Source organism: Panulirus ornatus, chromosome 13 (assembly GCF_036320965.1).
Source record: "Panulirus ornatus isolate Po-2019 chromosome 13, ASM3632096v1, whole genome shotgun sequence".
NCBI lineage: Eukaryota > Metazoa > Arthropoda > Malacostraca > Decapoda > Palinuridae > Panulirus > Panulirus ornatus.
Window position 1 is genome coordinate 55,607,684 of NC_092236.1, and position 27,796 is coordinate 55,635,479.

Consider the following 27,796-nt stretch of genomic DNA (forward strand, 5'->3'; position numbering starts at 1 on the left):
AAGATTTTGGAAGAAAGTTGAGTGAAAAGGTTAGGAAGAATATGAAATTGTACTGGAAGGAGGTGGAAAAGGAAATGTGGATGTTAGAGTGGAATTGTTAATATGAGAAGGAAGGAAGGGGAGTTGCTGAATCAAAAGGAGGGCATGAAAAGAATATTTTGAAGAACTAGTGAATGTGGGAGAAGGTAAGGCAGCAGATACATGCATGGGCATAAAGGATGGAAGAAGATAGAAGTGCAAAGGCCTGTAGCAAGAAGGGAGTTGAAAAGGGCAAGAATGAAGCTGGAGGAAGGAAAGGTATCTGAAGTGGATGAGATTTTGACTGAAAATGCTAAGGTATGGAGGAGAAAGTGTGATAAAGTGGATGCATTTGATATGTAATATAGCATGGGAACAGAAGTTTGTGCCTGAGGATTGGATGAAAGCTATTATTCTTATCCATAAGCAAAGGTGTTAAGGATGTATGGAGCAGTTAAAGGAGAATAAGTCTGATAACTTTTTTTTTTCTGCTGTCTCCCGCCAGTAAAAATGTATGCAAGAGTGTTGAGTGATTGAGTCGTGGAAGTGACTGAATGCAGAATAAGTGAGGAGCAAGGGGGTTTTAGGAAAAGTAGGGGATGTGTGGATCAGAATTTTGTGGTGAATATGATTATCAGAAAGTATTTAGCAAAAGGTAAGATGCTGAATGCAGGTTTTATGGATCTGGAGAAAGTGTATGACAGATTCAAGTGGAATGCTATATGGGATGTGTCAGGTATGTATGGGGTAGGGGGACAACTGTTGAATGGTATGAAAACCTCCTGTAAAGTAGCAAAAGCATGTGTAAGAGTGGATGGAGAGTTGAGGGAAAGTTTCAGGATACATGTGGGTGTGAGGTAGGGCTACGTGATGTCACCATATATATGGGTGGAGTGATTAGAGAGATGAAAGCATAACTAGGGAAAGGGGATGAAGAGGTGGAGTGTGGCTGTGAGGTATGGTGGCCCATGACAAGCCAGTTTTTGGATGATACTGTGTTGTTTGCTGAGAGTGAAGAGTTGCAGAAGGTTGTAAGTGTATTTTATGATGTCTGTAAGCATAAGTGATTAAAGGTAAATGCAAGTAAAAGTAAAATGATAGTGCTTGAAAGGAATCAGAGTGAAAGTATAATTTTGCAAGACCCTGTAGTTAGAGAGGGAAGTGTACAAAGCTGTTTTATAAGTATGGTGATGGGGGCAAGAAAGGCTTGGAGTAGTGATAGAATTTAGTATTTAGGAGATATCTTGGGTAAGTTTGGTGATATGGAAGGAGAGATAAGGAGGAGAGCAGCACAGGGTAGAAGAGTCATTGGGTCCCTGATAGAATAAGGAAGGGTAGAGGTGAAGGAAGGGAAGAAGCAATTAAGAGACAGCATAGTCCTCCCAGCCCTGACTTATGCATCTGAAATGTGGACATGGAATGAGTCACGGAGGCCAAGAATCCATTCTGTAGAAATGAGCCACTTGAAAGGAGCATGCGGTATGAATAGATGGAATAGAAAAAGAAATAAGGAGATGTATGAGAGATGTGTTATGGCAGGGAATGCTAAGGGAATGCATTGTGGAGTGGTTGAGTGGGCGAAGTGTAATACTTTGAGGTGGTTTGGGTTTGTGGAAAAAATGGAAGATGGGGAGTTTACAAGGAGAATGTCTGATAGTACAATTAAAAGGGTTGGTGCAAGAGGAAGACCACCTGTGACATGAGGAAATAGAGTGAAAGAGTGCTGGAGGGTGAGAAATGGTGGAAGAATGCTGAGAATAATGTGTGCGAGATAGGCATATAAGGACAGGGACAAGTGGAGCATCATTTGCTGTGGTCACCTCGTTTATGGGAGTTCCCCGAGGAAGTGGGGATCAGAGATATAGAAAGATAGATAAACAGATACAGTTCTGTATATTTATCAGCAGAAATGAGCAAATTTGGTAACATTGACACAAACTACACACTTCCTTCCCCTGTCGTGTCTGCAAGGTCATTGAGATTGATTATCCAGGGGATACCCACCCCTTCCTTACCACTACCCAGTATGTTCTCTTAAAATTATGGTGGGAATTGTTAATGCAAAAAATCTTCAACTGTGGATGTTGATCACATGGTGGTGATCTACATTTATAAATGTTAAAGGGGTAAAGGAAATGATTGATAAAGTGTAGCATAAAGGTGATGTTGACTTTTGGGAAAGGTGGATGTGGAATGATTAAAGATCAGCGTTTATGAGTAATGTAAGTTAATGTAGGGTGGCAGATCACAGATGACTTTTCAGGATAGGATGATGCAGAATATGTATGTGAAAATTATACATGTTGAAGAATGTCTAGAGATGTATAAAGGTTGTTGTATTGGAAGAAAGTTCAACAAGTCAGTTTTCAGATGATAAAATAGAATGTCGTTTACGTGCATAGTCTGTCTAATAATATTGATTGTTTAATTGTTTTAATGCAGTCTTTAGTAATGTTCAAGTTGTGGAGAGAAATTTTTCCTTTTAAGACTTGGTTATTAAATGTTTGTGCTGATTTGCAAATGTGGCTAAAAAAAAAATGTAAACCAAAGAAAACATTAGATGAGTGCCAGAAAATCTTAAAGTTGTTGAAGTGAGGGAAAAAAGAGTACAGAGGAATGTACGTGATAATCCCATACATATGTGTTAGGCTGTCACTTCATTAGAAAGACTTCATGTCATGATTTTATGTTACAGGTATTGTGTGGATTGTGGTCCATCATCGTGGGCTCAAGCTGCTTTAGCACAGTTTAAGACTCTACTTACAGATGCTCTTAACTCAAGTCGATCTACTCACACTCCTCTCTCCCGTGCACCTCCTCACACACGCCATGAAACTTCACATCAAGTATGTTATCAAGGAATTATGCAATAGATTCATTGATGTATAGTATATCATTCTCAATAGGTTATTTGTTATGATAGCTAACAGGTACCAGTTCTTCATAGCCACATAGAATAACACCCAGCAAACAATACAAGGTCTCTGGACCAAGCCTGAATTTCTTGAGTTCTCCCTGTTGAAGATTAAGCCCATTCATTTTTGCTATATCAATGGTATAACTTTAGTTAATTTTCTTTCCACTCACTGCTATGTGTGGTCATATTATGCTTGGATTGAGGGAGATCATATTAGCTTATACTGTGGTTAGATAAGAGTTTTATGCAATTGTAAGTTGTTGCAGAAGTAATACATTTGTACCTTGTTATGTTATAGCAGTGTTATAAATTATTACCTTCTTTCCTTTGTTATCTGTTAAAAAAAATAGGTTGCTTTGCTCTGATATAGGTAGTTTCCTTTAACTTATTTTTTTGAAATTATAAGATATTTATTCTGTCTCCTCATTACTCCACCACCACTCTCACCATATCATCATCCTTGATCTTTCATTATGCTCTTTTCATCTCAACTGTCACTCAAGAACCATGATAGCTCTCCAAGTATTTTCCTTTACAAGAACTAGGGGGAGGGGGCAAAGGTTCTGGGAGCACTGAAGGATGTGTGGAAGGTGAGAACGTTATCTCGGAGAGCAAAAATGGGTATATTTGAAGGAATAGGGGTTCCAACAATGTTATATGGTTGCGAGGCTTGGGCTATAGATAGGGTTGTGTGGAGGAGGGTGGATGTGTTGGAAATGAAATGTTTGAGGACAGTATGTGGTGTGAGGTGGTTTGATCGAGTAAGTAATGATAGGGTAAGAGAGATGTGTTGTAATAAAAAGAGTGTGGTTGAGAGAGCAGAAGAGGGTGTATTGAAATGGTTTGGTCACATGGAGAGAATGAGTGGGGAAGATTGACAAAGAGGATATATGTGCTAGGTGGAGGGAACAAGAAGTGGGAGATCAAATTGGAGGTGGAAGGATGGAGTAAAAAAGATTTTGAGCGATCGGAGCCTGAACATACAGGAGGGTGAAAGGCGTGCAAGGAATAGAGTGAATTGGAATGATGTGATATACTGGGGTCGACGCGCTGCCATTGGATTGAACCAGGGCATGTGAAGTGTCTGGGGGTAAACCATGGAAAGTTTTGTGGAGCCTGGATGTGGAAAGGGAGCTGTGGTTTCAGTGCATCACACATGGCAGCTAGACACTGAGTGTGAACGAATGTGGCCTTTTGTCTTTTCCTAGCGCTACCTCGCAGGGTGGAGGGGGGGGATGCTATGGCATGTGTGGGGGGGTGTCGATGGGAATGAATAAAGGCAGCAAGTATGAATATGTACATGTGAATATATGTATATGTCTTTGTATGTATACACTGAAATTTATAGGTATGTATATGTGTGTGTGCACTCCTCTGACCCAGATAGCCATCTTTTCTTTCTGTTTCATCCAAATGTGGACTATTGGCATTCTGTCCACAAACATACAATCTCTCCTTGTTGTACATAATGCTTGACAGCAATTTACTCACACAGCTCATTCTTCATATCTAGATTTTCTTACGGTAAGCATTATACGCTCGCCCTGCCTTTTTCTAAATTGTTAGGAGCAAAATACACTAGTAGTAGGTATAGGCAGGAGCATTAGGTAGAAGTAGTCAGTCGAAACATTTGGTAGGAGCCTTTGCAAACACTGTGCTGGAATTGCCCTCTGCCAGTGGCCTTTTAAGGGTGAGGCACTAAAGTCTAAGAAGCAGCACTGAGTTCACTGGTTATGGAGACTATTGCAGTGGTCACCTCTTTGAGGGAGTTCCAGTTGGGAACAGGTGTCAAAGGTATAGACTGAATTTTCTCATAGAATAAAAGAGTACCAGAAGAGTATATATTTAAAGAGTTTCAAGTACTGTGGTACGTATACTTTTCTATTGTTGTCACTTATATGATAATAGGTGTCTAATTAGAACAGAGGTAGGAGGACTAATAAGGGTGGCAGAGGGATAATTGCTTATGTCGAAATGTACAAATTTTCTGTAATTGTTTTACACCTATTCATTCTTTCTGTCACTGTTATGATTTCCCTAGTTGATCTGATGGAGCTTGTATGGCCAACTAATAGGAATTAAGTAAGTTACTGGCTGGGAAATCTTGTAAAGATTATTTCACAAAGACAAACAGTAATTACTTACATTGGAATTATATTTTGAGACTCTCTTCCTTCTGTGTGTTTAATATCAATGATTTTATGAATCCATGAGTTGTAACTTACACCAATGATTATTTGTAGACCCAAGGTGGTCGCACAGGACCTGGGCCTGGTGAAGGTGGTGGTACAACCCAGAGCAGTCCTCTCAAGTGTGTGGTAGCTACACAATTGCGGAAGCTTATGTCATCTTGTCTAGTGCTTCGAGTCAATGATTTTTGTGTTTATAGAGTCTCAACCTCTAAACGGAAGCAGGCTCCTAAAGAATTCATATCAGGTAACTTGTAATCCATTAGCTTTGTGTTCATGCTGCTTTTTTTCCCATGATTCATAACTAAATGAGATTGGCAATTTATGCCCATCAGGTTGTCCTGAACAAGTAAGTATGAAAAGTAGCTTCAGCTTATTTTTTTATAATATGTCATTTTAGCTTGGGCTGCCTGTATCCTCAACACTTTTAGATTCCTCAGCATTCAATGTAAGGTTTTATGATACTGTAGTAGATTATAGAGTAATCACATCAACAGATCTTATACTCAAACAGGGCTATACATAGAACTTTTATTTGATATTAATCAATGTTGGCAGTGAGTCTGGACATTCAAAATAAGTCAAAAGATAATTTTTATATGTACTGGAGAGCTTGAGGTAGATACGCTATGTATTTTTGTCTGGTCAGACCAGCTGAACCTTCATGTGGAAAGTGAGGTCAAACTACTTTAACAGTTGTCTCATGGGCCAGCCAAACATGACTATCAAAAATAGGTGAAATGGTAACAAGTTATTTTCCCCAACACTAGGGTCATTAATCAGGTCATTATTTCTCTAATCTGTGGTCACAGTATACAGACTTTTAGAAAACTATAAATACAGTGCTGATAACGAATTTTATGAAGAATCAGGTGCATGCCACCAAGTGATAGATTATTATGTATATTAGAGAAAATACATTTTTATCTCATTCAAATTTACTGTGAAAATTAAGAATCATATATATTTTTTTTATGAAGAGTTTCTTCCTCCACCTTATAAGGAAGAGCCTGTCTTCAACAGCCATGCCCTACAGACTATTCCATGGTTTATTTTCTGGCAAACATTTACATAGATCAAGATGAGTAGTGGTCCCAAAATAGATCCCAGTAGTATTTGTATTAATATTTCTCAGAACATTTTATGAGAGATATATTTGATTCAGGCATCCAAGTAAAGCAAAATTTCCTCTAATTTGACACCTAATGTCATCCTGATAAGCCTCTGGAAACTGGATTTTTGTGGAACTTTTGCAGTATTTTTTTTTTTTTTTTTTTTTTTTGCCGCTGTCTCCCGCGTTTGCGAGGTAGCGCAAGGAAACAGACGAAAGAAATGGCCCAACCCACCCCCATACACATGTATATACATACGTCCACACACGCAAATATACATACCTACACAGCTTTCCATGGTTTACCCCAGACGCTTCACATGCCTTGATTCAATCCACTGACAGCACGTCAACCCCGGTATACCACATCGCTCCAATTCACTCTATTCCTTGCCCTCCTTTCACCCTCCTGCATGTTCAGGCCCCGATCACACAAAATCTTTTTCACCCCATCTTTCCACCTCCAATTTGGTCTCCCTCTTCTCCTCGTTCCCTCCACCTCCGACACATATATCCTCTTGGTCAATCTTTCCTCGCTCATTCTCTCCATGTGACCAAACCATTTCAAAACACCCTCTTCTGCTCTCTCAACCACGCTCTTTTTATTTCCACACATCTCTCTTACCCTTACGTTACTTACTCGATCAAACCACCTCACACCACACATTGTCCTCAAACATCTCATTTCCAGCACATCCATCCTCCTGCGCACAACTCTATCCATAGTCCACGCCTCGCAACCATACAACATTGTTGGAACCACTATTCCTTCAAACATACCCATTTTTGCTTTCCGAGATAATGTTCTCGACTTCCACACATTCTTCAAGGCTCCCAGAATTTTCGCCCCCTCCCCCACCCTATGATCCACTTCCGCTTCCATGTTTCCATCCGCTGCCAGATCCACTCCCAGATATCTAAAACACTTCACTTCCTCCAGTTTTTCTCCATTCAAACTCACCTCCCAATTGTTATCTTTAATACTTTTAGTTTCTGCCATTAAAGTTAATGATATGTGTGCTTAACCCTTAAACTATCCCTAGTGAAAGAAAATGTCACATATCTGTATCATATGCAATTGAAGAAAATAACCAGAAAAGGAGTATAAGGTTTATTATAGTGATATTGTCGAGCAGACGTGTAAATGTATCTGACATATGGAAAAAATGTAGATTTGAAAGTGAAATTGTTATTTTCCCTATGTGATTTCAGAAATGAATTGCTGTAGTTTGTTCCATTCTGTATCATGGGAAACAAAACTTCTCGTCCAATACAATTTTTGATATCTGCAAGCATGCCACTCAGTGGATTGTACAATACTAATCATTTATGCTCAGGGGTTATCTACTTCAGTAAAGGAAAAACGCTTTCCTTGCTGGCACTTTATTCAGTTAAATATATAGAAACTGATTATTGTTGGTAGTTAGCCAATGACCAGGGAGGTATATAACCAGTACTACCTTCCTGGGTATCAGGAGGGTTAATGACATCTGCTTAGCAAGCCAGCACTTTAGTGGTTGTCAAGTTGCAATCCTCTGACCCAGGTAGCTGTCTTTTCTTTCTGCCTCACTAGTATGTGGACTACTGGCATTCTGTCCACAAATATACAGTCTCTCCTTGCCATATGTAACACTTGACAACACAGCTTATGCAGCACTGGAGTTCTTTCATTATGGAGACTGTTGCCTTGGCCACCCCTTTAAGAGAGTTCCAGTTGGAACAGGCATCAGAGATATAGATAGGTAGATAGATAGTAGCTGATTATTCATCAATACCCTGGGAGGGTGCAAACAGGGATAGAAACTTTATTGAAATAAGTGTCTGTCTGTCATTGTGTTTGATTTCATATGCTAAGTATACGGTGAATTTTTCCCAGTTTTTACTAATCCAGATAACGTTGTGTGCCCGTTACAGATATGCTCATAATGTTTTGTGTAAGATGCATATTATTACATTCCCTAAATTATAGCTAAGTATCTCTTTTGCCTTACATCCTTTACACAAGAAAGTACAATAAATATTTCATGTGCAAGATAAGCTTACCATTGTAAATCAAGTGTATCTTGAACAATTTCATTAAGAAATGAGATTGTATGCAATACATGAAGGATAGCCTTAATTATTGCTTTTTTAGAATGTGATATTTGCATCCTAAAGTGTTTCTTAAAATGTTTTAATTGAGAGTTACTTTTTCATAATTTCTAAGATGACTGTTAATTTTGCTATTCTAGGCTTAATGTGTTTCTGATTACTTTTTGTTTTGTCACAGCCATCAACCAGGAAGGTATATTAAAGGTACTACCCACCTGGGCATCACGAATGTTTGTGATGGTAAGCATTGTAAGCCAGCACTTCAGTGGTTGTCAAGTTGCACTCTTCTGATCCATGTAGCTGTCTTTTCTCTCTGCCTCACCCACATATTGACTGCTGGCATTCTTTTGTCAGACAGTCTCTCCTTTTCACACATAACACTTAGCAACACTTAATTCACACATCATGTTTCTCATACCTCTACATTTTCCTGAGGTGGACACTATGCACCAGCCCTGCCTTTTATTCAAAACGGTAAGAGAAATACATAGAGGTAGTAGGTAGGAACTTTACCCAGGAGCATTAGGTAGAAGTGGTTGTAAGGAACTTAGATAGGAACATTAGGTAGAAGTAGTAGGTTGGAACATTAAGCTGGAACATTAGGTAGACACTTTAGGTAGAAGTAGTTGGTAGGAACATTAGTTAGGAACCTCTGAAAACATCACGCTAGTGTTTTTAGATGCTCCCATCTAATGTTCCTACTGATTGCCTCTCACTAATATTTCTTCCTAATGTTGCTGCCTATTACTACTACCTAATGCTCCCTCCTAATATTCCTACTTATTAAGTCTATTTAATGATCCTGTCTCATGTTCCTACCTACTAATTTTGTCTATCAGTCTTACCATTTTCCCAAAAGGCAAGGCTAGCACATGGCACTCACCACAGGAAAATCAAAGGTTATGAAGAGTTGTGTGACTTTAGTGTTGTCAAGTGTTCTGTGTGACAAGGAGAGATTGTGCATATGTGGACAGAATGCCAGCAGTCCATGTAAGGTTGAAGCAAAAAGAAGATAGTTACCAGGGTCAGAGGAGTGCAGCTTTTGACATTCGCTAAAGTGTTGGCTCACTACATATCCATCATTAACCCTCTTGACACCCAGGTAGGTAGTAACAGTAATATATCTCACTGTTCATTGGCTATATACCAACTGCTTCCCATTAATACTGAATACTTTGTTTAGATGATTTGGCATTCTGTATCATAGTCTAGCTTTACTGACTAGACAAGACTGCTTAGCATCTGCTCTTCAAGCCTCCAGTATCAGAATGTAGTGTAATTAGTCTCCACACAAAACTTACATTAATATTTTGATTGAATGAAAGATAAAATGAATGAAGGCTAAGTAAAGTACATCTGGGAATATGGGAATGAAGAAATGAAATGTAAAGGACTTGGTGATCTTTAAAATTTTTGTGTACAACAGTAATTAGTAATATATCTGTATCTAATATGCCTTTTACTTCTGTACATTAAGGTGCTTTATATGTAACTTCGTTGGTTGCCAGGGCCTTTGCTTATTTTACAAGTGTCCATCTTGATACCCCATATGCATACTATCACTGGTTTTTCTTCCTTGCCTTTAGTTTAATTTTTCTTTTTTCCTTATATCTGTTTCGTACACTCAGGAAGTTCTTCCAGCTTGTATCACTGCATTACACTAATGAAATCTTTCTTTTCACTTGTCTCCCATATCCAGTAGCATCTTGAGGTTATCAGACCCCCTTTTAACATAGAGCCTCCCGTAATTTATCCTACCAGAATATTTTGTAAGCTCCAATGCCATTTCTCAGAAAATCTGTATCACCTGCTTGCACTTTAAAGGCCATATGTTATTAAGAATTCTAAGTTGCAAAAGCAGACTTTGGAATGAGATTCAGTCATCCTGCCAAGATACCATACTATACCAGGTAGCTTGATTTTTCTTTCATTATATTACTTTGACCTTGAGCATGCCTGCCTGTTGTACCTCAGTTTTCTTAGCCTCCATTTTACTGTCCATGCTAAAGGCTTCATCACTTGTATCTGTACTGTCTTTAATCCACTTTTATTCATTATTTGTAATAGACCTCCTGCAGTATGCCTGCTTATCTGTTAGATATTTGAGATATGAGCTTCCTTTTATCATATGCTTTCTAAACATCAGTCTATCAGTTTCTGCAGTGTTGTTAACTCTTCTCTCACTGACATAGAGTAGATCACTTTCTTTTAGGCTTTCAGCATACTGACTTTTGTTATCCACCTATATCTAAGATATGCATCCGAAATAAAACATAGCTGCATTTAGCAGTCTTCTTTACATAATTGCCCAAACCTTTCGTGCTTATTTCTTCAGTATCCTACAAATATTACTTTTGAGTGGAACAGGTCTGCAGTTCAGGGCTATCTCATCTCTTGGCAAAACTCTCTTCCCTCAGACAGTTGTAATTATAATTTCTCTTCCCTTTCATTAGGCAACTATAATCTATGAGCATGGACTTAAACAACTTACCCAGAAGCTTGTATAGAGGAGTTCTACTAATTCTTTGAGTATAGACGATGAAATTCTTTTTAGTCCATGGCCCTTGTTTTGGTCGTGGTCTTTAATAACATTTCTTACTTCCAGAGGTTTCATATCATAGTTTTCCAAAAGAGGGGGGTACAGTAATATATATGTATATTAATATATTTAACATACGTAATTGCTGTTTCCCATGTCAGCAAGGTAGCGCCAGGAAACAAGACGAGGAATGGCCCATCCATTCATAAACACACATATATACATAAATGCCCACATACGCACATATACATAGATATACATATCAACATATACATACACATACACAGACATTACATACTTACACATGTACATATTCATACTTGCTTACCTTCATCCATTCCTGTCGCTACCCTGCCACACGGGAAATAGCTTCACTACCCCCCACTGGGGATCGGGGAGAAAGAATACGTTCCACATATTCCCTGTGTGTTGTAAAAGGTGACTAAAAGGGGGGCTGGAAATCCTCCCCTCCAGATTTTTACTTTTCCAAAAGAAGGGGACCAAGTGAGGATTTTCCCTCTTAAGCTCAGTCCTCTGTTCTTAATGCTAACTTGCTTACGTGGGAAATGGCAAATATATGGCAGGGTAGCGACGGGAATGGATGAAGGCAGCAAGTATGAATATATACATATTTATATATGTATGTGTCTGTGTATGTATATGTATGGATTCATTAGATGTCATGAAGGACTGTTCACTGTTAACTTCATCAATCAGTTTTATAAACTTAGACTGTAATCAGGTCACCTCTGTCTCACACTAATGTTTCAGAACTGGCAATCTTGGGGCAAAACTGTTGTGTAATTATGGATTTTGCAGTATTAGGGTATTGATGTTGCCAAGGGGAATTGATAGGAAATTGAATTAATTATAACCTAACCTGTAAAGTTTTGTTTTCCTACTATGTAAGTGTACATAATTCTTGAAGAACATTACAGCTGTATTTATTTACCCAAAATTCTATTTTGTTTTGATCCTGAAATGTGTAATGTAAACTAAGGTGATTTCTTTGTAATTCCTTATATGGCATCTGGCCCATTTGAAGTTGAGGGTATGTAAACATCAAATGTGGTTCAGGGTGAGTAAACCTGAGTGGCTCTATCTGCAATGAGATTGATGCCTCTGTAGAGGTAGGAGGCATTTTATGCATTTTATCCAATGTAGGAGCTGGTGTAGATGTGCTCTGCCTGTCATCAAAACTCAGCTCAAGCTCTGGAATATGAGGCATAGGGCTTGGTGAAGGGGTTAAAGTTGCAGTAGCTGGGTGTGTACAAAACTTTGATTCTTAGATAGTCACTTGTTTCATGTAGTTAACTATGCTCAGCAGTTCAGGACAGAGCAAACATTGCATTAGGGCTACATGTTGGTGCCTGAACAGTAGAATGGTTAATTCTGAAAACGCAAGTACCATTTCACAGAGCCCAACACCCTTGCATGTGCTGAACTATGGGAGATGCAAAAGTTGGGTATATCAGACTGGAAACATAAAAGAGTACACTTATGGGACCCCATTCCTTAAACTTTTTCTACTAAGATAGTACTTTTTTCACCTCTTGTATGCTGTCAGGATTTACAATTTTATTTAGTGTATTCTATTCATTCATTCTTCTAATACTGTAACAGAAAATATTCTCTTAATTTTCAAACAATTTTCTTGCATAATTTCTTATTATGGCCTCTGAATGATGTTTCTTGTACATTTATTGAAGAATTGTTCACTGTTGTCAATATCAGATCAGCTTAGGAACTTGGGTGCTGCAACCAAGTTTCCCCTTTCTTTTCTCTCTTCCATGAAAATCAAATTCATAGTTTCTATCATCTCACTTTAATTTAGAATTCTTATTTCAGGTACCATATTTGTTGCCTTCATAGGAATCTTTTGTATTAGTTCTTTGTGCTTCCTTAAGTGTGTTGACCAAAACTGATATGTATTTTCTTGTTTTGGTCTAATGTAACTTCCCGAAAATGTTTTTTTTTTTGTGAGTGATTTTTTTTGTGTATTTTTATTTATGTACATGCATATGTACCCACAAAACAAGGACATTATTATTATTAAGGTAATTCAAACATTGACAACTTACCCACTTCAACTCGTATTCTTTCAGTTTTATTTTCCTTTGTTCCATCCCACCCTGTACGTCATTGACCTTTAATACCATCTCCACATAGGGCTTACACTCATAAGGGAGGAGTCTTCTTGTTACAGTGCATTACAGCTATAGGGCACTAAGATATGATTATCTTGGTTACACTGCAAGTTGTAATAGTACTCTTGTGAGAGAAATTTTGCTACTTAGCATTGTTTCCTTGTTCTGTACAGATCTGATGAAGCCTGTGGAATAGATGGCAGACTGTCATCAATAGATGAATGTGACAGTAGAGATAAAATATGATATGAATCCTTTATTGTTAAGAAAATATACAATGGATATCAGTGTCATGAAGTTACTGTTTAAGTTGTTAGCCATGCCATGAAGGACATTTGGCTGATGCAATATATGTATGATCCTCTGAAGGCCTTTATTTTGCATGAATGTACACTCAGAGTTTAAGGTGGAGATGATGACTTGGGGCATGCTAGTAATATTGATAATATTTGCTCACAGACTTCATTAACTTCATGGTTATTTACCAAGTCATCTTCTCTAGTCAGGTTATTGAATATTATTTTTGCTAAGCCATTAAGTGTTCTTAATTTGTACACTACCTTCTTCCACCCATCTGTCACACTGTCTTTATTCTAACTTTACCTTCTCTTACTTCCCAACTCCGTAAAGCTGGACACAACAAAAAACAACGGAAGAAAACAGGTGATCCCATTTGTTTCTTGATACTTATTCCTTTAGTGTAGTAGATGTGTAGTTCATCAGAGAGATAGCATCCTGCCAACAGTTTTGATTAAGACTGCTGAAAGATGTGGATATAATGCATGACAGCATTTGTCCAGTGGTCTCTCTATACAAATTAGTTTGTTGTTGCAGAAGATATACCTTTGTTTTTGCTGTATTTGTATAGTGCATGACACCTTCAAGAATAACCACATCATCGTCATTGTGTAAGTTTATAACAGTATGTTGAATTATAAGTCAGCTCATATGATTTTCATAGGAATGCTAGCCATTCAGTATAATTCATTGTGTGTCTTTCAAGTGGTGCTGCATTACTAAGGTTTTAAACATGAATTTTTCCTCCATTGCAAGTACATAAACTAAGTGTAATGATATCTATACATTATTCTTTGTCTGTTGCCTTTTGATATTGTGTATGTATTATATGCTTATGATGTGGAAAGAAGTAAGAATAAGATGTTAGAGGTGATAAACGTTTATTATGTAATTATTTCTTCAGTGAGTTTTACATTTTTAGAATTATAGCAAGTTTTTGCAGTGTTTATGAATAGATGTATTCTTGAATGCCTTTCGTACTGCTTATAGTCTTTTGTAGCTTTTTAAAGTGCTTCCTCTCTTCATTTTTTTTTCATTTCAATCTAAACATTTACTCAGCCTATGAAAAGAAAAGCTATTAAATCGTATAGCCACAAATTTGTTTGTAAGGGTGTTATTGGTCTCTGCCTGCTTGAGGTTACACAGTGAATGAAGATTCACCTCCAGTGAGGCTGCATCATCATTTGTAAATGAAGGAGAGGACATTTTTGTCATAAAGGAACTCATCATTTCATAAGAGTTCATAATTTCCCTGCTTGTGTAAGTTGCACAGCCTTGAAGCTGCAGGATTTTAGTAAGTGAAAGTGGTCCTGGGGTTACATAATGATAAAGTATATTTGTTCTTAAATGATGGATTTAAGGGGAAGAATTAATTTGCATTTCTCATTTATTAGCTTCTGATTCAGATTATTATTTTTTTTGCACTTTGCAAATCTTCATCTCTGATTTGTACTTAATGTTATATAATTTTTTATACATTATCTTACCAGGTAAGTTAAGTTAGTGTAAACATTTTAGCCATACATTTCATGCATTTTCTGACCAAGGTGAGTTCATTAAAATCATAATACTATAAAAGTGTAATTGATATTTATAGTTATTATATACCATTCATTTTAGACTGGAACAATAAGGTAGCAATTAAGGATATTGGTTTGTGTGGTTCCGTAATTGACAGTAGATGTCCATCTTCAGAATAGATGAATTTTGTTGATGTATGTTTGACCTTTGTATATTCAATGAGTATTTGCATGTGTAAACATTGCCTCCACAAATTTTCTCCATAGACTTCAGCCTCATGTATGACAGATTGAGAGATAGACACATAAACAGCTATGCAAATGCTGGCACCCCTCTTGTGGTGGTGTATATATTTTCAAATAAAATATTTACAACTAATTTGCTGAAGTAGGAGAATACACTTTTTCAAATTAGAAAGAAGCAAAGTAGATCATTATTAAACTGATTAAAAAAAAGTCTTAATCGTCTTGTGCAAGAGAGGTCATTTTTCAGATTAGTAGCCAAATTTCCGAGCCTTTTCCTCCAGAACATTTGTTATCTTACATTATTCCTTTTTACTGAAGATCTCTTTTCTATATTTCATCATTATCCCATTGCCAGTTTAAGGATTGAATCAGGTACATAAATACATTGTCAGTTTTTATACATTCTTGCTTCTCTCGTCCTAGCGAGGCTGTGCCAGGAGCAAAGAGCAGCTGCATCCTTTGCATATGTCTGCTCTTTAGCTGACATGTTTAATGTGCTGAAGTCAGATCAGAACACTAAAAGAACTCTGCTAATTGATTCTGTTGCCACAGAAGCAAAGCAGTAAACTGCTTACTTAACTAAAGGATATTTGAAATAAGAGAATGATGATATAGCAGTTTATGAAGCAACCCTGGTAGATATAAGGAAGAATAAGCATGAAAATTATTGGCTAGATAAGAGTTGAGGAAGTTAGAAGTTATGATGATATTTCAAAACTATTGTTAGCTCAAAGTTTATGACTGATCTCATGGTTTCATTTACCAGGTTAAATTAGGGAGTTATCAGTGTTGATATCTTTATAGAGTGAATTGGAATGATGTGGTATACTGGGGTTGACATGCTGTCAGCGGACTGAACCAGGGCATTTGGAAAGGTCTGTGTGGCCTGGATATGGATAGGGTGCTGTGGTTTTGATGCATTTCACATGACTACTAGAGAATGAGTGTGAGCAGATATGGCTTTTTTTTTTTTCTTTTTGTCTGCTTCCTGGTGCTATCTTGTTGATGCAGGGGATGGTGATGCTGTTTTCTGTGGGTAGGAGTGGTGCCAGGAATGGATGAAAACAAGCAAATATGAATATGTACGTGCATATATATGTATGTGTATGTATATATGTATATGTTGATATTTATATGTTGATATGTATATGTATGTTGATGTAATTGTATGTGCGTGTATATACATATGTTTGTATATGAGCGGATAGGTCTTTCTTCATCTGTTTCCTGGCGATACCTCGCTAACACAGGAAGCAGCGATCAAATATAATAAATATAATTCTTTATTTAGTACCACCTGAATTTGTCAGTCGTAGTGTTCAGACATTGCCAAGAATGCACTTCATATGAAAAATTATTCATTGAGTGAATGCTTGTAGATATGCCATTCATAGAAAGAACCAAAATAAAAAGTATCATACATCAAAATGCATCTTTGTTGTCGTTGACAGTGACCACTCTTTCCCTACGCTCTTCCACGTGCCTAGGACTTTTGCTTCACACCCACCCTGTGGCTCACTTGAGCTCCCATGGTTCCTTCTACTACTATTTATTTCCATTCCCTGGTACCTAGAACACTACACTTCCTCTAACTTCTCTCCATTCAAACTCAGACTCTAACTAACCCATTGCTATCCACTGGAAAACCTAATAACCTAATCTTTATTCACATTTACTCCCTACTTTCTCTTTTCATATGATCTCCCAACCTCAGAAATTGCTTCTGCATATTCTTACATGAATTTCTTACCAGACTCCACCTGCTTGAGGTTACATTGCGAGTGAAGAGTCAAACTGTATGATCATCAGTTGATGAAACTCAGTAAAGTTTTATCAAAGAGCTTCCCACATCAAAGGAGTCCATCCTGTCCCTGCTTCTGAATGTAGGACAGCCTTGGCATGCAGGAATCCCCAGAAATGGGGTCCATAGATAGTTCATATTGAAGATATCTTCGGTCAGCCATGGCTGCACAACAGGATTTTTAACTCTGAGAACTTGCCCAGATCATACCAATCCTGTTACTCTCCAAACCACCCAAGTACCCTTCCTCCTTTTGCACTACATTACTTCTATCCTTAATATCCATACTGTGAAAAACTGATCCACGAAATCAAACAGAACGAATCCCATTTTCCCTCACACAACATGGCTTCGGACCCAGCCTCTCTGCCACCACACTCCACATTGATCTCACACGACGTAGTACACGTGGTACTAGTATTAGTTGCTATCAACAGAACATTTGACATTAGCCCCTGACATCCTCACACAAAAGATTCTTGACACCACCCTCCACAGCAATTAGCAGCTGCCATGGCAGAGTCACTGATGTTGGCTTCACCTCAAGAACACATAAACTCTACAGTAGAGTTCCCTAAGGAGCACTGCTTTCTCCAACCCTTTCAATTTCTTCTTATGCAACCATCTAGCAAACCACAACATGAAGGTCCTTTTATATGCAGACAACCACACAATCAGAAAACCTTGACACCACAATTGCACCAACAAATATGCAGCAGTACATACACAATTGGAACAGTATCTCACCCAGAACATAATTTCAGCATCTTAACAGAGCTCGCAATCCCAAAGAGAGACAAATCCAACCCCCACCCTCCACTCATATGAATTGACAATCACTCCCACTGAACAAAACTCCAACAAATTAAGGCAATACATTTAACACACATGACATTTACTCCCCACACTAATCGTATCAACACAAAAGTGGCACACAAACTAGCTACCCATAGAATACTGAATGGCACCAGATATGGACAAGAAAAAGGATCCCAAAAGATTCTTTCCATATATTTCATACATTCCACTGTAAAACTACACTTCACCTGCTTGAACTTCTGTCTTCTCAATTGTAAATATGATAAAGCTGCAAACCTCACAAAACAGTGCTCTCAAAACAATTTCTAACTGCCTAGTAACCATAAACACTCACCTTTTACTGCATCCCAGTATAGTCCCACTTCACCTTGGCACTTTTTTTTCTCTGCAGCAGCACTAAACCCCTCTTACCCAAACCACTCCATAACTGACCACCAAACCCAAGTGGAAATATAAAGCTTAACCCTGCCTCAAGCTTCAGCAACCTCTACTCACAGATCCTCCCATCCTCCCCCTCCCAACATTTATAACACATACACTCTTTTATAACCTGACAAGCACTGAACAACTGCCATTAACTCACTCTTTAACTCCACCCTGTCAGACATACGCTTATTAGAAGGAACATTCCCCAGATAAACATGAGTCACACTTTCCCATCTGTGATTTAGACACCACCCATTCCTGCAGAACTACAAACATGATTTCAGCACATCCCAACACCCTTCATGCCCACGATGCAGCAGCCTTAATGAAGACACTAAGCATTTATTACTTAATTGCCCAGCAGTCTCTGCACACACACACACACACACACACACAATATGCCTACACATTGTGGCTTATTGTCCCATTAGTACATGGGGCTGGCTTCTTGAAAGATATAGAATAATTAGTGTTTATTCCAGAACACAAATGAGAAAACATGTCTTGTACACACTAAGGGAGTGTATTTTCAGATGGTTGTATGTATGTTGGAGTAGTATTTATGACTGGTTGTCCTTAACTCTGTTGCTGGAAGCAAGCATACCTTAGCCATGTGATTAGCATGTTTGTTAGCTTTGAAATAATGTAACTGGTATGTCCTCAGCTTTAGTTCTCTGAGGCTTTCCACTTAATCCCAAAGGAGATCATTACATTGTATATGAGTGCAGTTTCTCAGCGATAGGTCACATGGGGCCACAGGGATTTTTCAATGAGGATAGGATGGTAATTATGGAAACAATAATTCCAAGTTGCATTTTACTTCTCTAATGTTTTGGTACAGCCTTCTTCAGAGAATGAATCATTATCTCTGAAAAAGGTTGTATCAAAACATTAGAGAAATAAGATTAAGCTCAGACTTATGTTTCCTTAACCACCCTCTTATCCTCATACCTAAATTAACTTTGTTGGAATGCAAATGGTACTTATAACTGGTGTAACACCGATCATCCAGACTAATCTGGAAAGGTAGACAGTATTTACAAGTATGTGGGACTTGATGTATTTATTTCTCCTCTGCAAGTCCCAAGTCTTCAAATATCCCATTATATTTGTACATTATTATTTTTTCACATTTCAGAATTAGTCTGTATGATGGGTTGTTACCACAGTCTTATTTGTTTTTCATACTTGATCGTCATTTCTTGTATTAGTGAGGTAGCACCAGGAACAGACCAAGAAAAGCCATATCTTGTCACATCCATTCCCTAGCTGCCATATGTAACGCACCAAAACCACAATTACCTATCCACAACTAGGCCTTACAGATGTTTCTATGGTTTACCCCAGACACTTCACATGCCCTAGTTCTGTCCATTGAGAGCAAGTTGACCCTAGTATACCAAATCATTTCAGTCCCCTCTATCCCACACATGTCTTTCACCCTCCTGCATGTTCAGGCCCCATTCACTCAAAATATCTTTATCTCTCTATTCTCTCTGTTCTTCCTATTCTCCTTGTTCCCTCCACATCTGACATATCATCTTTGTCAACCTTTGCTCACTCATTCTCTCCATATGTCCAGAACATTTCAGCACATTTGCTTCAGCTCTCTCAACCACACTCTTTTTATTACCACACCTTCTCTTACCTTTTCATTATTTACTCAATGAAACTACCTCACTCCACATATTGTCCTCAAACATTTAATTTCCAACACATCCACCTCCTCCACACAGGCTTATATAGCCCATGCCTCACATACACATAATATTGTTAGGACTACTATCCCTTCAAACATACCCATTTTAGCTTTCCCAAATAACATTCTCCCTATCCACACATTACAGTGCTCCCAGAATCTTCACTCCCACCTTATCCCACCCTATGACCCACTTCCACTTCCATGGTTCCATTTGCTGCATAGGTGCATAAGCACTAATACTTGCCCATCTCTAACCATTCATTTTTATTTTTACCTACATTATTCTAAAATATGCTTCTTTACATTCTTTCACACTCTCCCACAGCTCCTGTTACAGGAGTAATGTTACTTCTTCCTTAGCTTTTGTCTTCTCACCAACCCATGATTTTACTCGTAAGGCATTTGTAAACCATTTTTCCTTTACCCTTGAGCTTTATTTTACTCAGAGCCAGAACATCCAGCTTTCTTTCTTCAAATATTTTACTTATCTCTGCCCTCTTCTCATCTTGTTTACATCCACACACATTTAGACACCTTAGCCTGATATTTCAGGAGAATGAGTACTCCTTGCTTGGCTTCTTTCAGAAATTGAAGTAAAAAAAGAGGGGTTTCCAGTTCCTTGCTCCTACCCCCTTTAGTTCCCTCTTATGATACAGTCTTTTTCCTGTACCCCATTCATAATTATGGATTATATTTCCCCAAAGCTCAATATTATACAAATGAAAGGTGTGATTATGATGTTTCTTTGATAAACCAATGGCCTCACATGACATCATCTTTAGTTAGTGTTGTTTCTGGGGTTTGAGAGACCTACTCTTTCCCTTATAAGCTGCACTAAATACTGTAACAATGTCACCATGTCTTAGATGGAAATAATGTAACTTGAAAATGACAGGAACATTAATCAAGCATGTACTTGTTGTAATTCTTCAGCAACATAATTGCAGAACCGTTTTTTCCAAACAACTTTAATCAAGAACTTCCTCAGTTTCCTTTGGTGTCAGAAGTGGAGGGAACAAGAAGGGGGAGACCAAACTGGAGATGGAAGGATTAAGTGAAAAATAATTTGAGCAATCAGGGCCTGAGCTTGCATGAGGTTGAAAGGCATGCAAGAGATAGAGTGAATTAGAATGATGTGGTATACAGGGATCAACTTGCTGTCAGTGGAATGAACCATGGCATGTGAGGCATCCGGGTTAAACTATGGAAAGGTCTGTAGGGCCTGGTTGTTAATAGGGAGCTGTAGTTTCTGTGCATTACACATGACAGTTAGAAAATGGATATGAGTGGACACAGCCTTTCTTTGTCTGTTCCTGGCACTACCTCGCTAACATGGAAAGTGGCAATCAAGTATGAAAAAAAGAGTAGAGCATTCATAGTTTAAGTAAACACATTATTCATTGCATTGGCTAATCCTAACTATAGATGGGAAGTGTAGGTGAAGTGTTGGGCATCACAGGCTTGGCAAGTCCCAAGGGAAGGTTTGTAACCATCCATTGTGGTCATTAGTGAGATATTGCAGCTCCAGTGACTCATTTGTTGTTTGAGATACATTCTCTGGCCAGCCAGCAGAGCCTACAATGTGCATGAAATTCTGGTGGGAAATTACCTGTGTAGATTGATGCCAATAACATCCTTCTACATATGGCATCAGTTGACATTTAGAGCACTGAAAGGGTTAAGATTAGTTCTTTGTATTTTACTGAAATTTTCTATACATATTGTCATTATAAATGATAATGCCTCATTGCAAAGATGAATTACAATGGATGTATGATAGATATTTTTACCATTTTTTACAGTTTGCAATACATTGTATTGCACATCAAATAAATTTTGATGCTCATGCATTTATAATGAGTTATAGATATAAATCAATTTTGAAGTGCACTGGAGTAATTTGCTACAAATCGTATCTTGCTAGTAGCAAAATTTATGTAGGCACTGTATATTATCTTTTCTCACCTGAGGACTTTGTATTAATAATGTTAAGGAATAAAGATTGAGGTATTTGCAAGTAAACATAGGTATTCACAAGAGTTGTTTTTCTTGAATTTTTTTTAAATTGCATGCCATCAGTGCAGTTTTGGATGGTAAGAAAATCTTTAGCGATCAATTTCTTTTTTCTCTACAAAAATGCTTAAATATTTTAGGAGACAAGGATCGGTTCAAATTGCCAACCCAGATGGCCAGCCTCCACCTTGAGTTTACCATGTACTATTACCCAGCCAACCCAAATTTCCCAGGTCAGTCATAATTGTATTTTGGTAAATTTCTAATTTCTGTGTATTTCTTCCATAAACCCATTCTTCTCATATATCCTCCCCACTCCCTTCTTTCCCATAGCATTTTACAATTCACTCTGCTTTCTGAAATGTTTTTTCCATTATTTGTGATCCTTTTGATTTTTTGATGTTGCTATAATTGTTGATTTTTTCTTTATACCAGCAAGCTAAATTTTTAGGTACTGTACTCTGTATGACTCTGTTCGCCCTTGGACTTACTTATAGTTTCTCTTTGATATACTGTTTATTACCTCATTTTCATATTTATCTTTTTTTTCTCTTACTGTCTGAATTTTATCATATCCATTTGTCTTATCTGTCAGATACCATTACTGTAATCCCAGGTTATTAGGGTCAATCAAGATCCAGTCCTTTGATATCACTCATGCACATTCTTAACCAATCCCCAGTGTGTTATAGGGAAACTTAGACATAAAAACTTATTGAAGTACTTCTTACCTTTTCACTTTACACACTAATATGATTCATTGAGTTGGACCACCATATCTGTTCATACCACCTTTCTACACCAAATGCTTCCATTGTAAGCAATCCCCAATTATTCCTTTAGCTTCTAAAATATCCCTAGCCCCAATCATATCTTATCTCAAACCATTGGTATCTGCAGAACTTATTTCAGAGGAGGAAAAGTTGAAAAATTGCAGAAAAAGCTGGTGACTTTTACCATTAGTGATAAGTGAATTCTCTGTGGTGTAGGATTTGATTTATATCCAGTCAAATACAAATGTACATTGGATAAATGAGGGGAAAATGTACAATATTTCCCATTTTTTTTCATTTATTATATGAACAATATCATTTTTCATTTTATCTTCAAACATTCCAGGGTGCTGCTGTTCCATCTTAACCTATTTTTGCTGATGCCCATGTCTATTCATTATGAAAATTTCTACTGTATATTAGGGAAATCCTATGAGCAGTCTTCTTCAGCTACCTTTGTCATTACACATTTCTGTATATTCATGCATGGTAACACCCTGCTCATACAAATACTTTTTTTCTTTTAATCCCCCATATCAGAAATCAACTCTTGTCTGCCTCATGTATCCCTAAAAGAATGGAGCTAAGGATACTTAGGTGGATACTCAGGATGGGGATTATCAGAAAACTAAAAAAAAAAATGATTCAGCTTTAGTAATCAAATGAAATATTGAGAAAATTTAATGAAAAGTAGGTAAATTAATGTATTTGTTGCTATTCAGACACTTAAACTTTCTACACCATGCTCCCATCATCTTCAGTGGCAATAATTACAGTTCTTTGTGGCATAAGTCTTTACATACCTGTAAAGCATGGCAGAAAGAGGTGACCAATGTATGCACAGCTTGAGCCAATACGACATTGACCATACAACCTCCGAATTATTTTGAATAAATGGCAGAACCGCTGCTACCTTCCTTACAAGTACTACCTGCCTGGGTATCAGGAGGGTTAGTGATGGCCAGCACTTCATTGGTTGTCAAGTTTCACTCCTCTGACCCTGGTAACTGTCTTGTCATTCTGCCTCATCCACACGTGGGTTGCTGGCATTCTATTCCTAAATATACAGTCTCTCCTTGTCCCATAGAACACTTGACAGCACTTACTCACATTGTTCATGCTTTGTAACACTAGATTTTCTTGCGGTGAGCACTATGTGCTAACCCTGCCTTTTGGCATAATGGTTGGAGCAATAGATAGAAGTAGTAGATAGGAACATTAGGATAGAATTACTAGGGAAGAACATTAAGGAGGAACATTAGGTAAAGGTAGTTGGTAGGAACATTAAGTAGGAGCCTCTGGAAACACTGCGTTAGAGTTGCCTTCTGCCAGTGGCCTGACAAGGGTGAGGCACTAAAGACTAATAAGTAGTGCTGGAGTTCACCAGGAGACTCTTTTGCTTTGGCCATCCCTTTGAGGGAGTTCCCAGATGGTACAGTCAACAGAGATAAAGATAGATAAGTGGCACTCTCAGAATTTTTCTCTGGCACTAATTATAGTTATTTGTGATGTAAGGTATCACTGCATACCCAAAAAAGCATGTCTTCCAATTTATATTGGGGCTGGATGAGACTACCTATTTGAATACAGCAAGAGTCCTGACATCAAAAGCAGATTATATGTTTGACATCAAAAACATATGTGGGAAGTCCCCTGAGTGTTAAATACACATTTAATATTTTCCTCGTTGAATGTTTTTTATACTTCATCTTTGACCTTATTGGTGTCTCTAGTCATCCTTTATTCATTATAACCATAGACTTAATCCTTCACATATTCATATCATCTTTATCATTGAAACTCCCTCACAGTATTCACTTCACACAGCTTTCTTCATTCCACATTCTATCCATTGACCTAAATATACATGTCCATCCCTTAGTGCTTTTTCATGATCCTTATATTCTTTACTAACAATTCCACTGTTGCATACCCTTGCATAACTAGCATTCACTAGAGTTGGCTCCACCATTTATTGCAGCAACCGCCTCCACTCCTGTAAGCTAACGTTTAGACTCCATTACTCAATAAACAAATCCCATTGATCTGACCCAGAGGCTAATTTCCAGACCTCTCTCTTTTTCCTTTCTTTTTGACATTTTAGTTTGATGCTTTTACATATATTTTATTTCATTTTGTTTTGATAGCACTGTATATTCTTCTTAAATAACTTATTGTGTGTATTCATTCTATTTTTTTCTTAATCTCTCTAAAATTCAGAGCTTTTTTCCAGTGCAGTGAGCACCATGAACTCTAACCCTGCCTAATGGCCAGATATCATTGTAGACACTCACAGCTCCTGTATAACCATTTTCTGAAAATTTTTAATTCCTCTTCTTACTTCAGTGCTTTGTAGACTATGCAAGGTTAGAACTGTCGGTAATTGTAAGTAAGAGTATGGTTCTTGTATTTCTAAACAGTTGGACAGCTTTAAAGACAATAGTTATACAGGAGTTGAATGGAACTGATTAGCAGGACAGTACAGAGAAAGAGTTGGAGGTACTCTAAGACCCTTGATAAATCAGGCCTTGAATATGGAGTGTACAGACAGCTCTTGCATCATCAGTTATGGACAGACTTGAAAGTCTGGTTTTCAGACTGAGAGTCTGGTTTTCAGAAGTACAGTAAAGTAATAGACTAGACCAGTAGAGATGAATGACCTTCAATGTAGAGTTGTAGCCACAAGTACAGTTAGAGAAAAAGATTGATGTCAGATGGAAATTTGATATAGGATTGTTAGGAGTTGGTGTTGTGTCCAAAAGATCTGTGATGGTGTGATATGAAGATCTGTGATGGTATGGTTTTCACGATGCTAGAGCAAGATAACTCAGAAAAAGATGTACACAGAATGCTCATTGATTGTAAGACTTTGTCATACACTTTTTTTTTGCCTCTTCAAATTTACTATCTCTTCCACAGTGCCACCACCAAAGTTGTACCTGCAACTGAACCCAGTACAGGTAACCTTTGATCCACTTTCCATCTTGTGGCTCAATTCTTTTGCCCGAAGCCTTCAGCGTGCCATTGTTACCGAGCCATCACCCAGTTCCTACCTTGACGTACACCTAGAGGCCATCATGCCCAGAGTAAGTTATTTCAACAGACACCCAAACTCTTGTTATATCTGTTGACTTACACTATGAGATTTACAAATCATTGTCAAGGAATATTAACTTACTTCCCACCACAGGAAATGACCATGCAAACTATATTTGAAAGTTTTTAATCATGCTTCCTGGATGCATAGCATCCATATTTAAAACTTGGTCTTTATGTGTGTGGGAAAGTGCATGAAAGGAGAAAGTTGAGAGCAAATGTGAATATGAGCAAGGTAATTAGGTTCAGCAGGGTTGAGGTCAAGTAAATTAGGATGCAAGTTTAAATAGAAAAAGATTGGAGGAAGTGAAGTGTTTTAGATATCTGGGAGTGGACTTGCAGCAAATGGAACCATGGAAGTGGAAGTGAGTCACAGGACTTTCATAAGGTTAGAAAGGTCTCTTGGGGCAAGAATTTAGTACATATAGCTTTCTTTTACATTTGAGGCTCTATTTAAAGACAAAAGTCCACATCAAGGCTGGGCCTTAATTGAAATGTAGAGAAGATTATGTATGGGAAAAAGAAGAAACAAGGGAAAGTATTTATGAATTTTAAAATGTGCCAGTTCATAGTTATTGGAAAAAACATGAGAAAGTAGAGAGTTCCAAAGCCTCGAGGTGTAGGGAAAGAAACAGTTATCAAAACAACCCACACTTGAGTTGCCAACAGCCACACAATAATCATGTGATGCAGCAGCATGCCAAGTATTGCTTGGTTTAGCTAGTGGTGGGGGCAAACAAGCAGTCAGCTCATGTGAGCAAAAATCAAAGTAATAGCTATAGGAGAGGGGAACTACACCAGCATTGTGGCATAGGGCAAGAGGGTCAAGTTTGGAAGTTAGCCTGGGAGAGTTTATTTTTTGGACTGCCTTCAACTCAACTCTCTTTAGTAAGGATGCAGAACTAGGACCACCCCAGATGTAAGAGAGGTATTCCATACAAGAACGAATCTGCCTTTTGTATGAACTGAGCATCTGTTCAGAAGAAAAGGAGTTTCAACATCTCATCAGGACTCCTAGTTTCTTAGAGGCATACTTAGCTGTTTCCATAATGTAGGGTTGCCAGGGGAGAGTGGATGTTACTGTAATACCAAGTATGTTCATCAAGTCGAGAGGTGGAATTACAGAATCATCAAAGGAGAGGCGAGAGTTGTGAGAAGTTTTCAATAAAGTGATGGTAGAAACTGGATCTTGGAGGCATTAAACTTAACTAGATTTCATCTACCCCACTGAGATATCCTGTCTAAGTCTGAGTTTATTGAGGAAGTTGTGTTAAAATGAGATGCAGATCAAGTGAGGGAAGAAGGTGCAGAACTGAAGGATGTGGATGAATGCAGTGTTGAGTCATCAGCTAGTGAATCCATTTGGTAATTTATGGTAGAGAGGAAATTGTTGAAAAAAAGGAAAAAAATGTAGGGGACACCACTATTGATGGAGAAAGCAGGAGAGGCTGATTCATCAACAACCACAGAGATAGATTAGCCAGAAAGGAAGCTAGGTATGAAGGAACAAAGTGAGGGAGGGAAGCCAAAAGAGAGGAGCTTAGAGATGAGACACCTGATGACACACCCTTCCAAAAGCTTTGGATATGTCAAGGGCATCTTCACGAGACATCCCAAAATCTTTCAGGGATGAAGACCAGACATTAGTAAGATAGGAAAGATTATCACCAGTGGATATTAGTTAACAGAAGCCTTGCTGGTGATCAGAGAGAAGACTATGAGTTTCAAGGTGTCTAAGGATAAAGGAGTTGAGAAGGGATTCAAAAACTTTAAAAATGGTAGATGTCAAAGTAATAGGATGATAGTTAGAGGGGTCAGAACAGTCACCCTTCTTAGGGATAGGATGTGTCAATGCATGCTTGCAAGAAGAACAAAAAGATATTTCTTCCACTGAAATATGATGTAATGAAATGCTTCTTTACTTGAAATCATCACAGAAAATATATGATAATGCTTCCCCAAAACGACAGATACCCAACTAATACAAACTGAATAATCACAGAATCTATTAAAAGGGTAACCATTATTTGTTATTTACAGGCCTTAATGTCACCAAAGATACATTTCAACTCAAGATTTAAATTCAACATG

At 37.9% G+C, this 27,796-nt stretch overlaps 1 protein-coding gene across 2 annotated transcripts in view; it reads left to right on the forward strand.

Moving 5' to 3' along the window:
• The window catches only part of LOC139752918 (bridge-like lipid transfer protein family member 3B), a 140,143-nt gene that overhangs the window by 55,425 nt on the left and 56,922 nt on the right, over window positions 1-27,796 (forward strand). For both annotated transcript variants that reach the window (XM_071668977.1, XM_071668976.1), the window contains exons 9-12: window positions 2,714-2,864; window positions 5,179-5,371; window positions 21,977-22,069; window positions 25,529-25,695. In XM_071668977.1, the coding sequence (XP_071525078.1) occupies window positions 2,714-2,864; window positions 5,179-5,371; window positions 21,977-22,069; window positions 25,529-25,695 (604 nt within the window). The remainder of the gene's footprint in view (window positions 1-2,713; window positions 2,865-5,178; window positions 5,372-21,976; window positions 22,070-25,528; window positions 25,696-27,796) is intronic.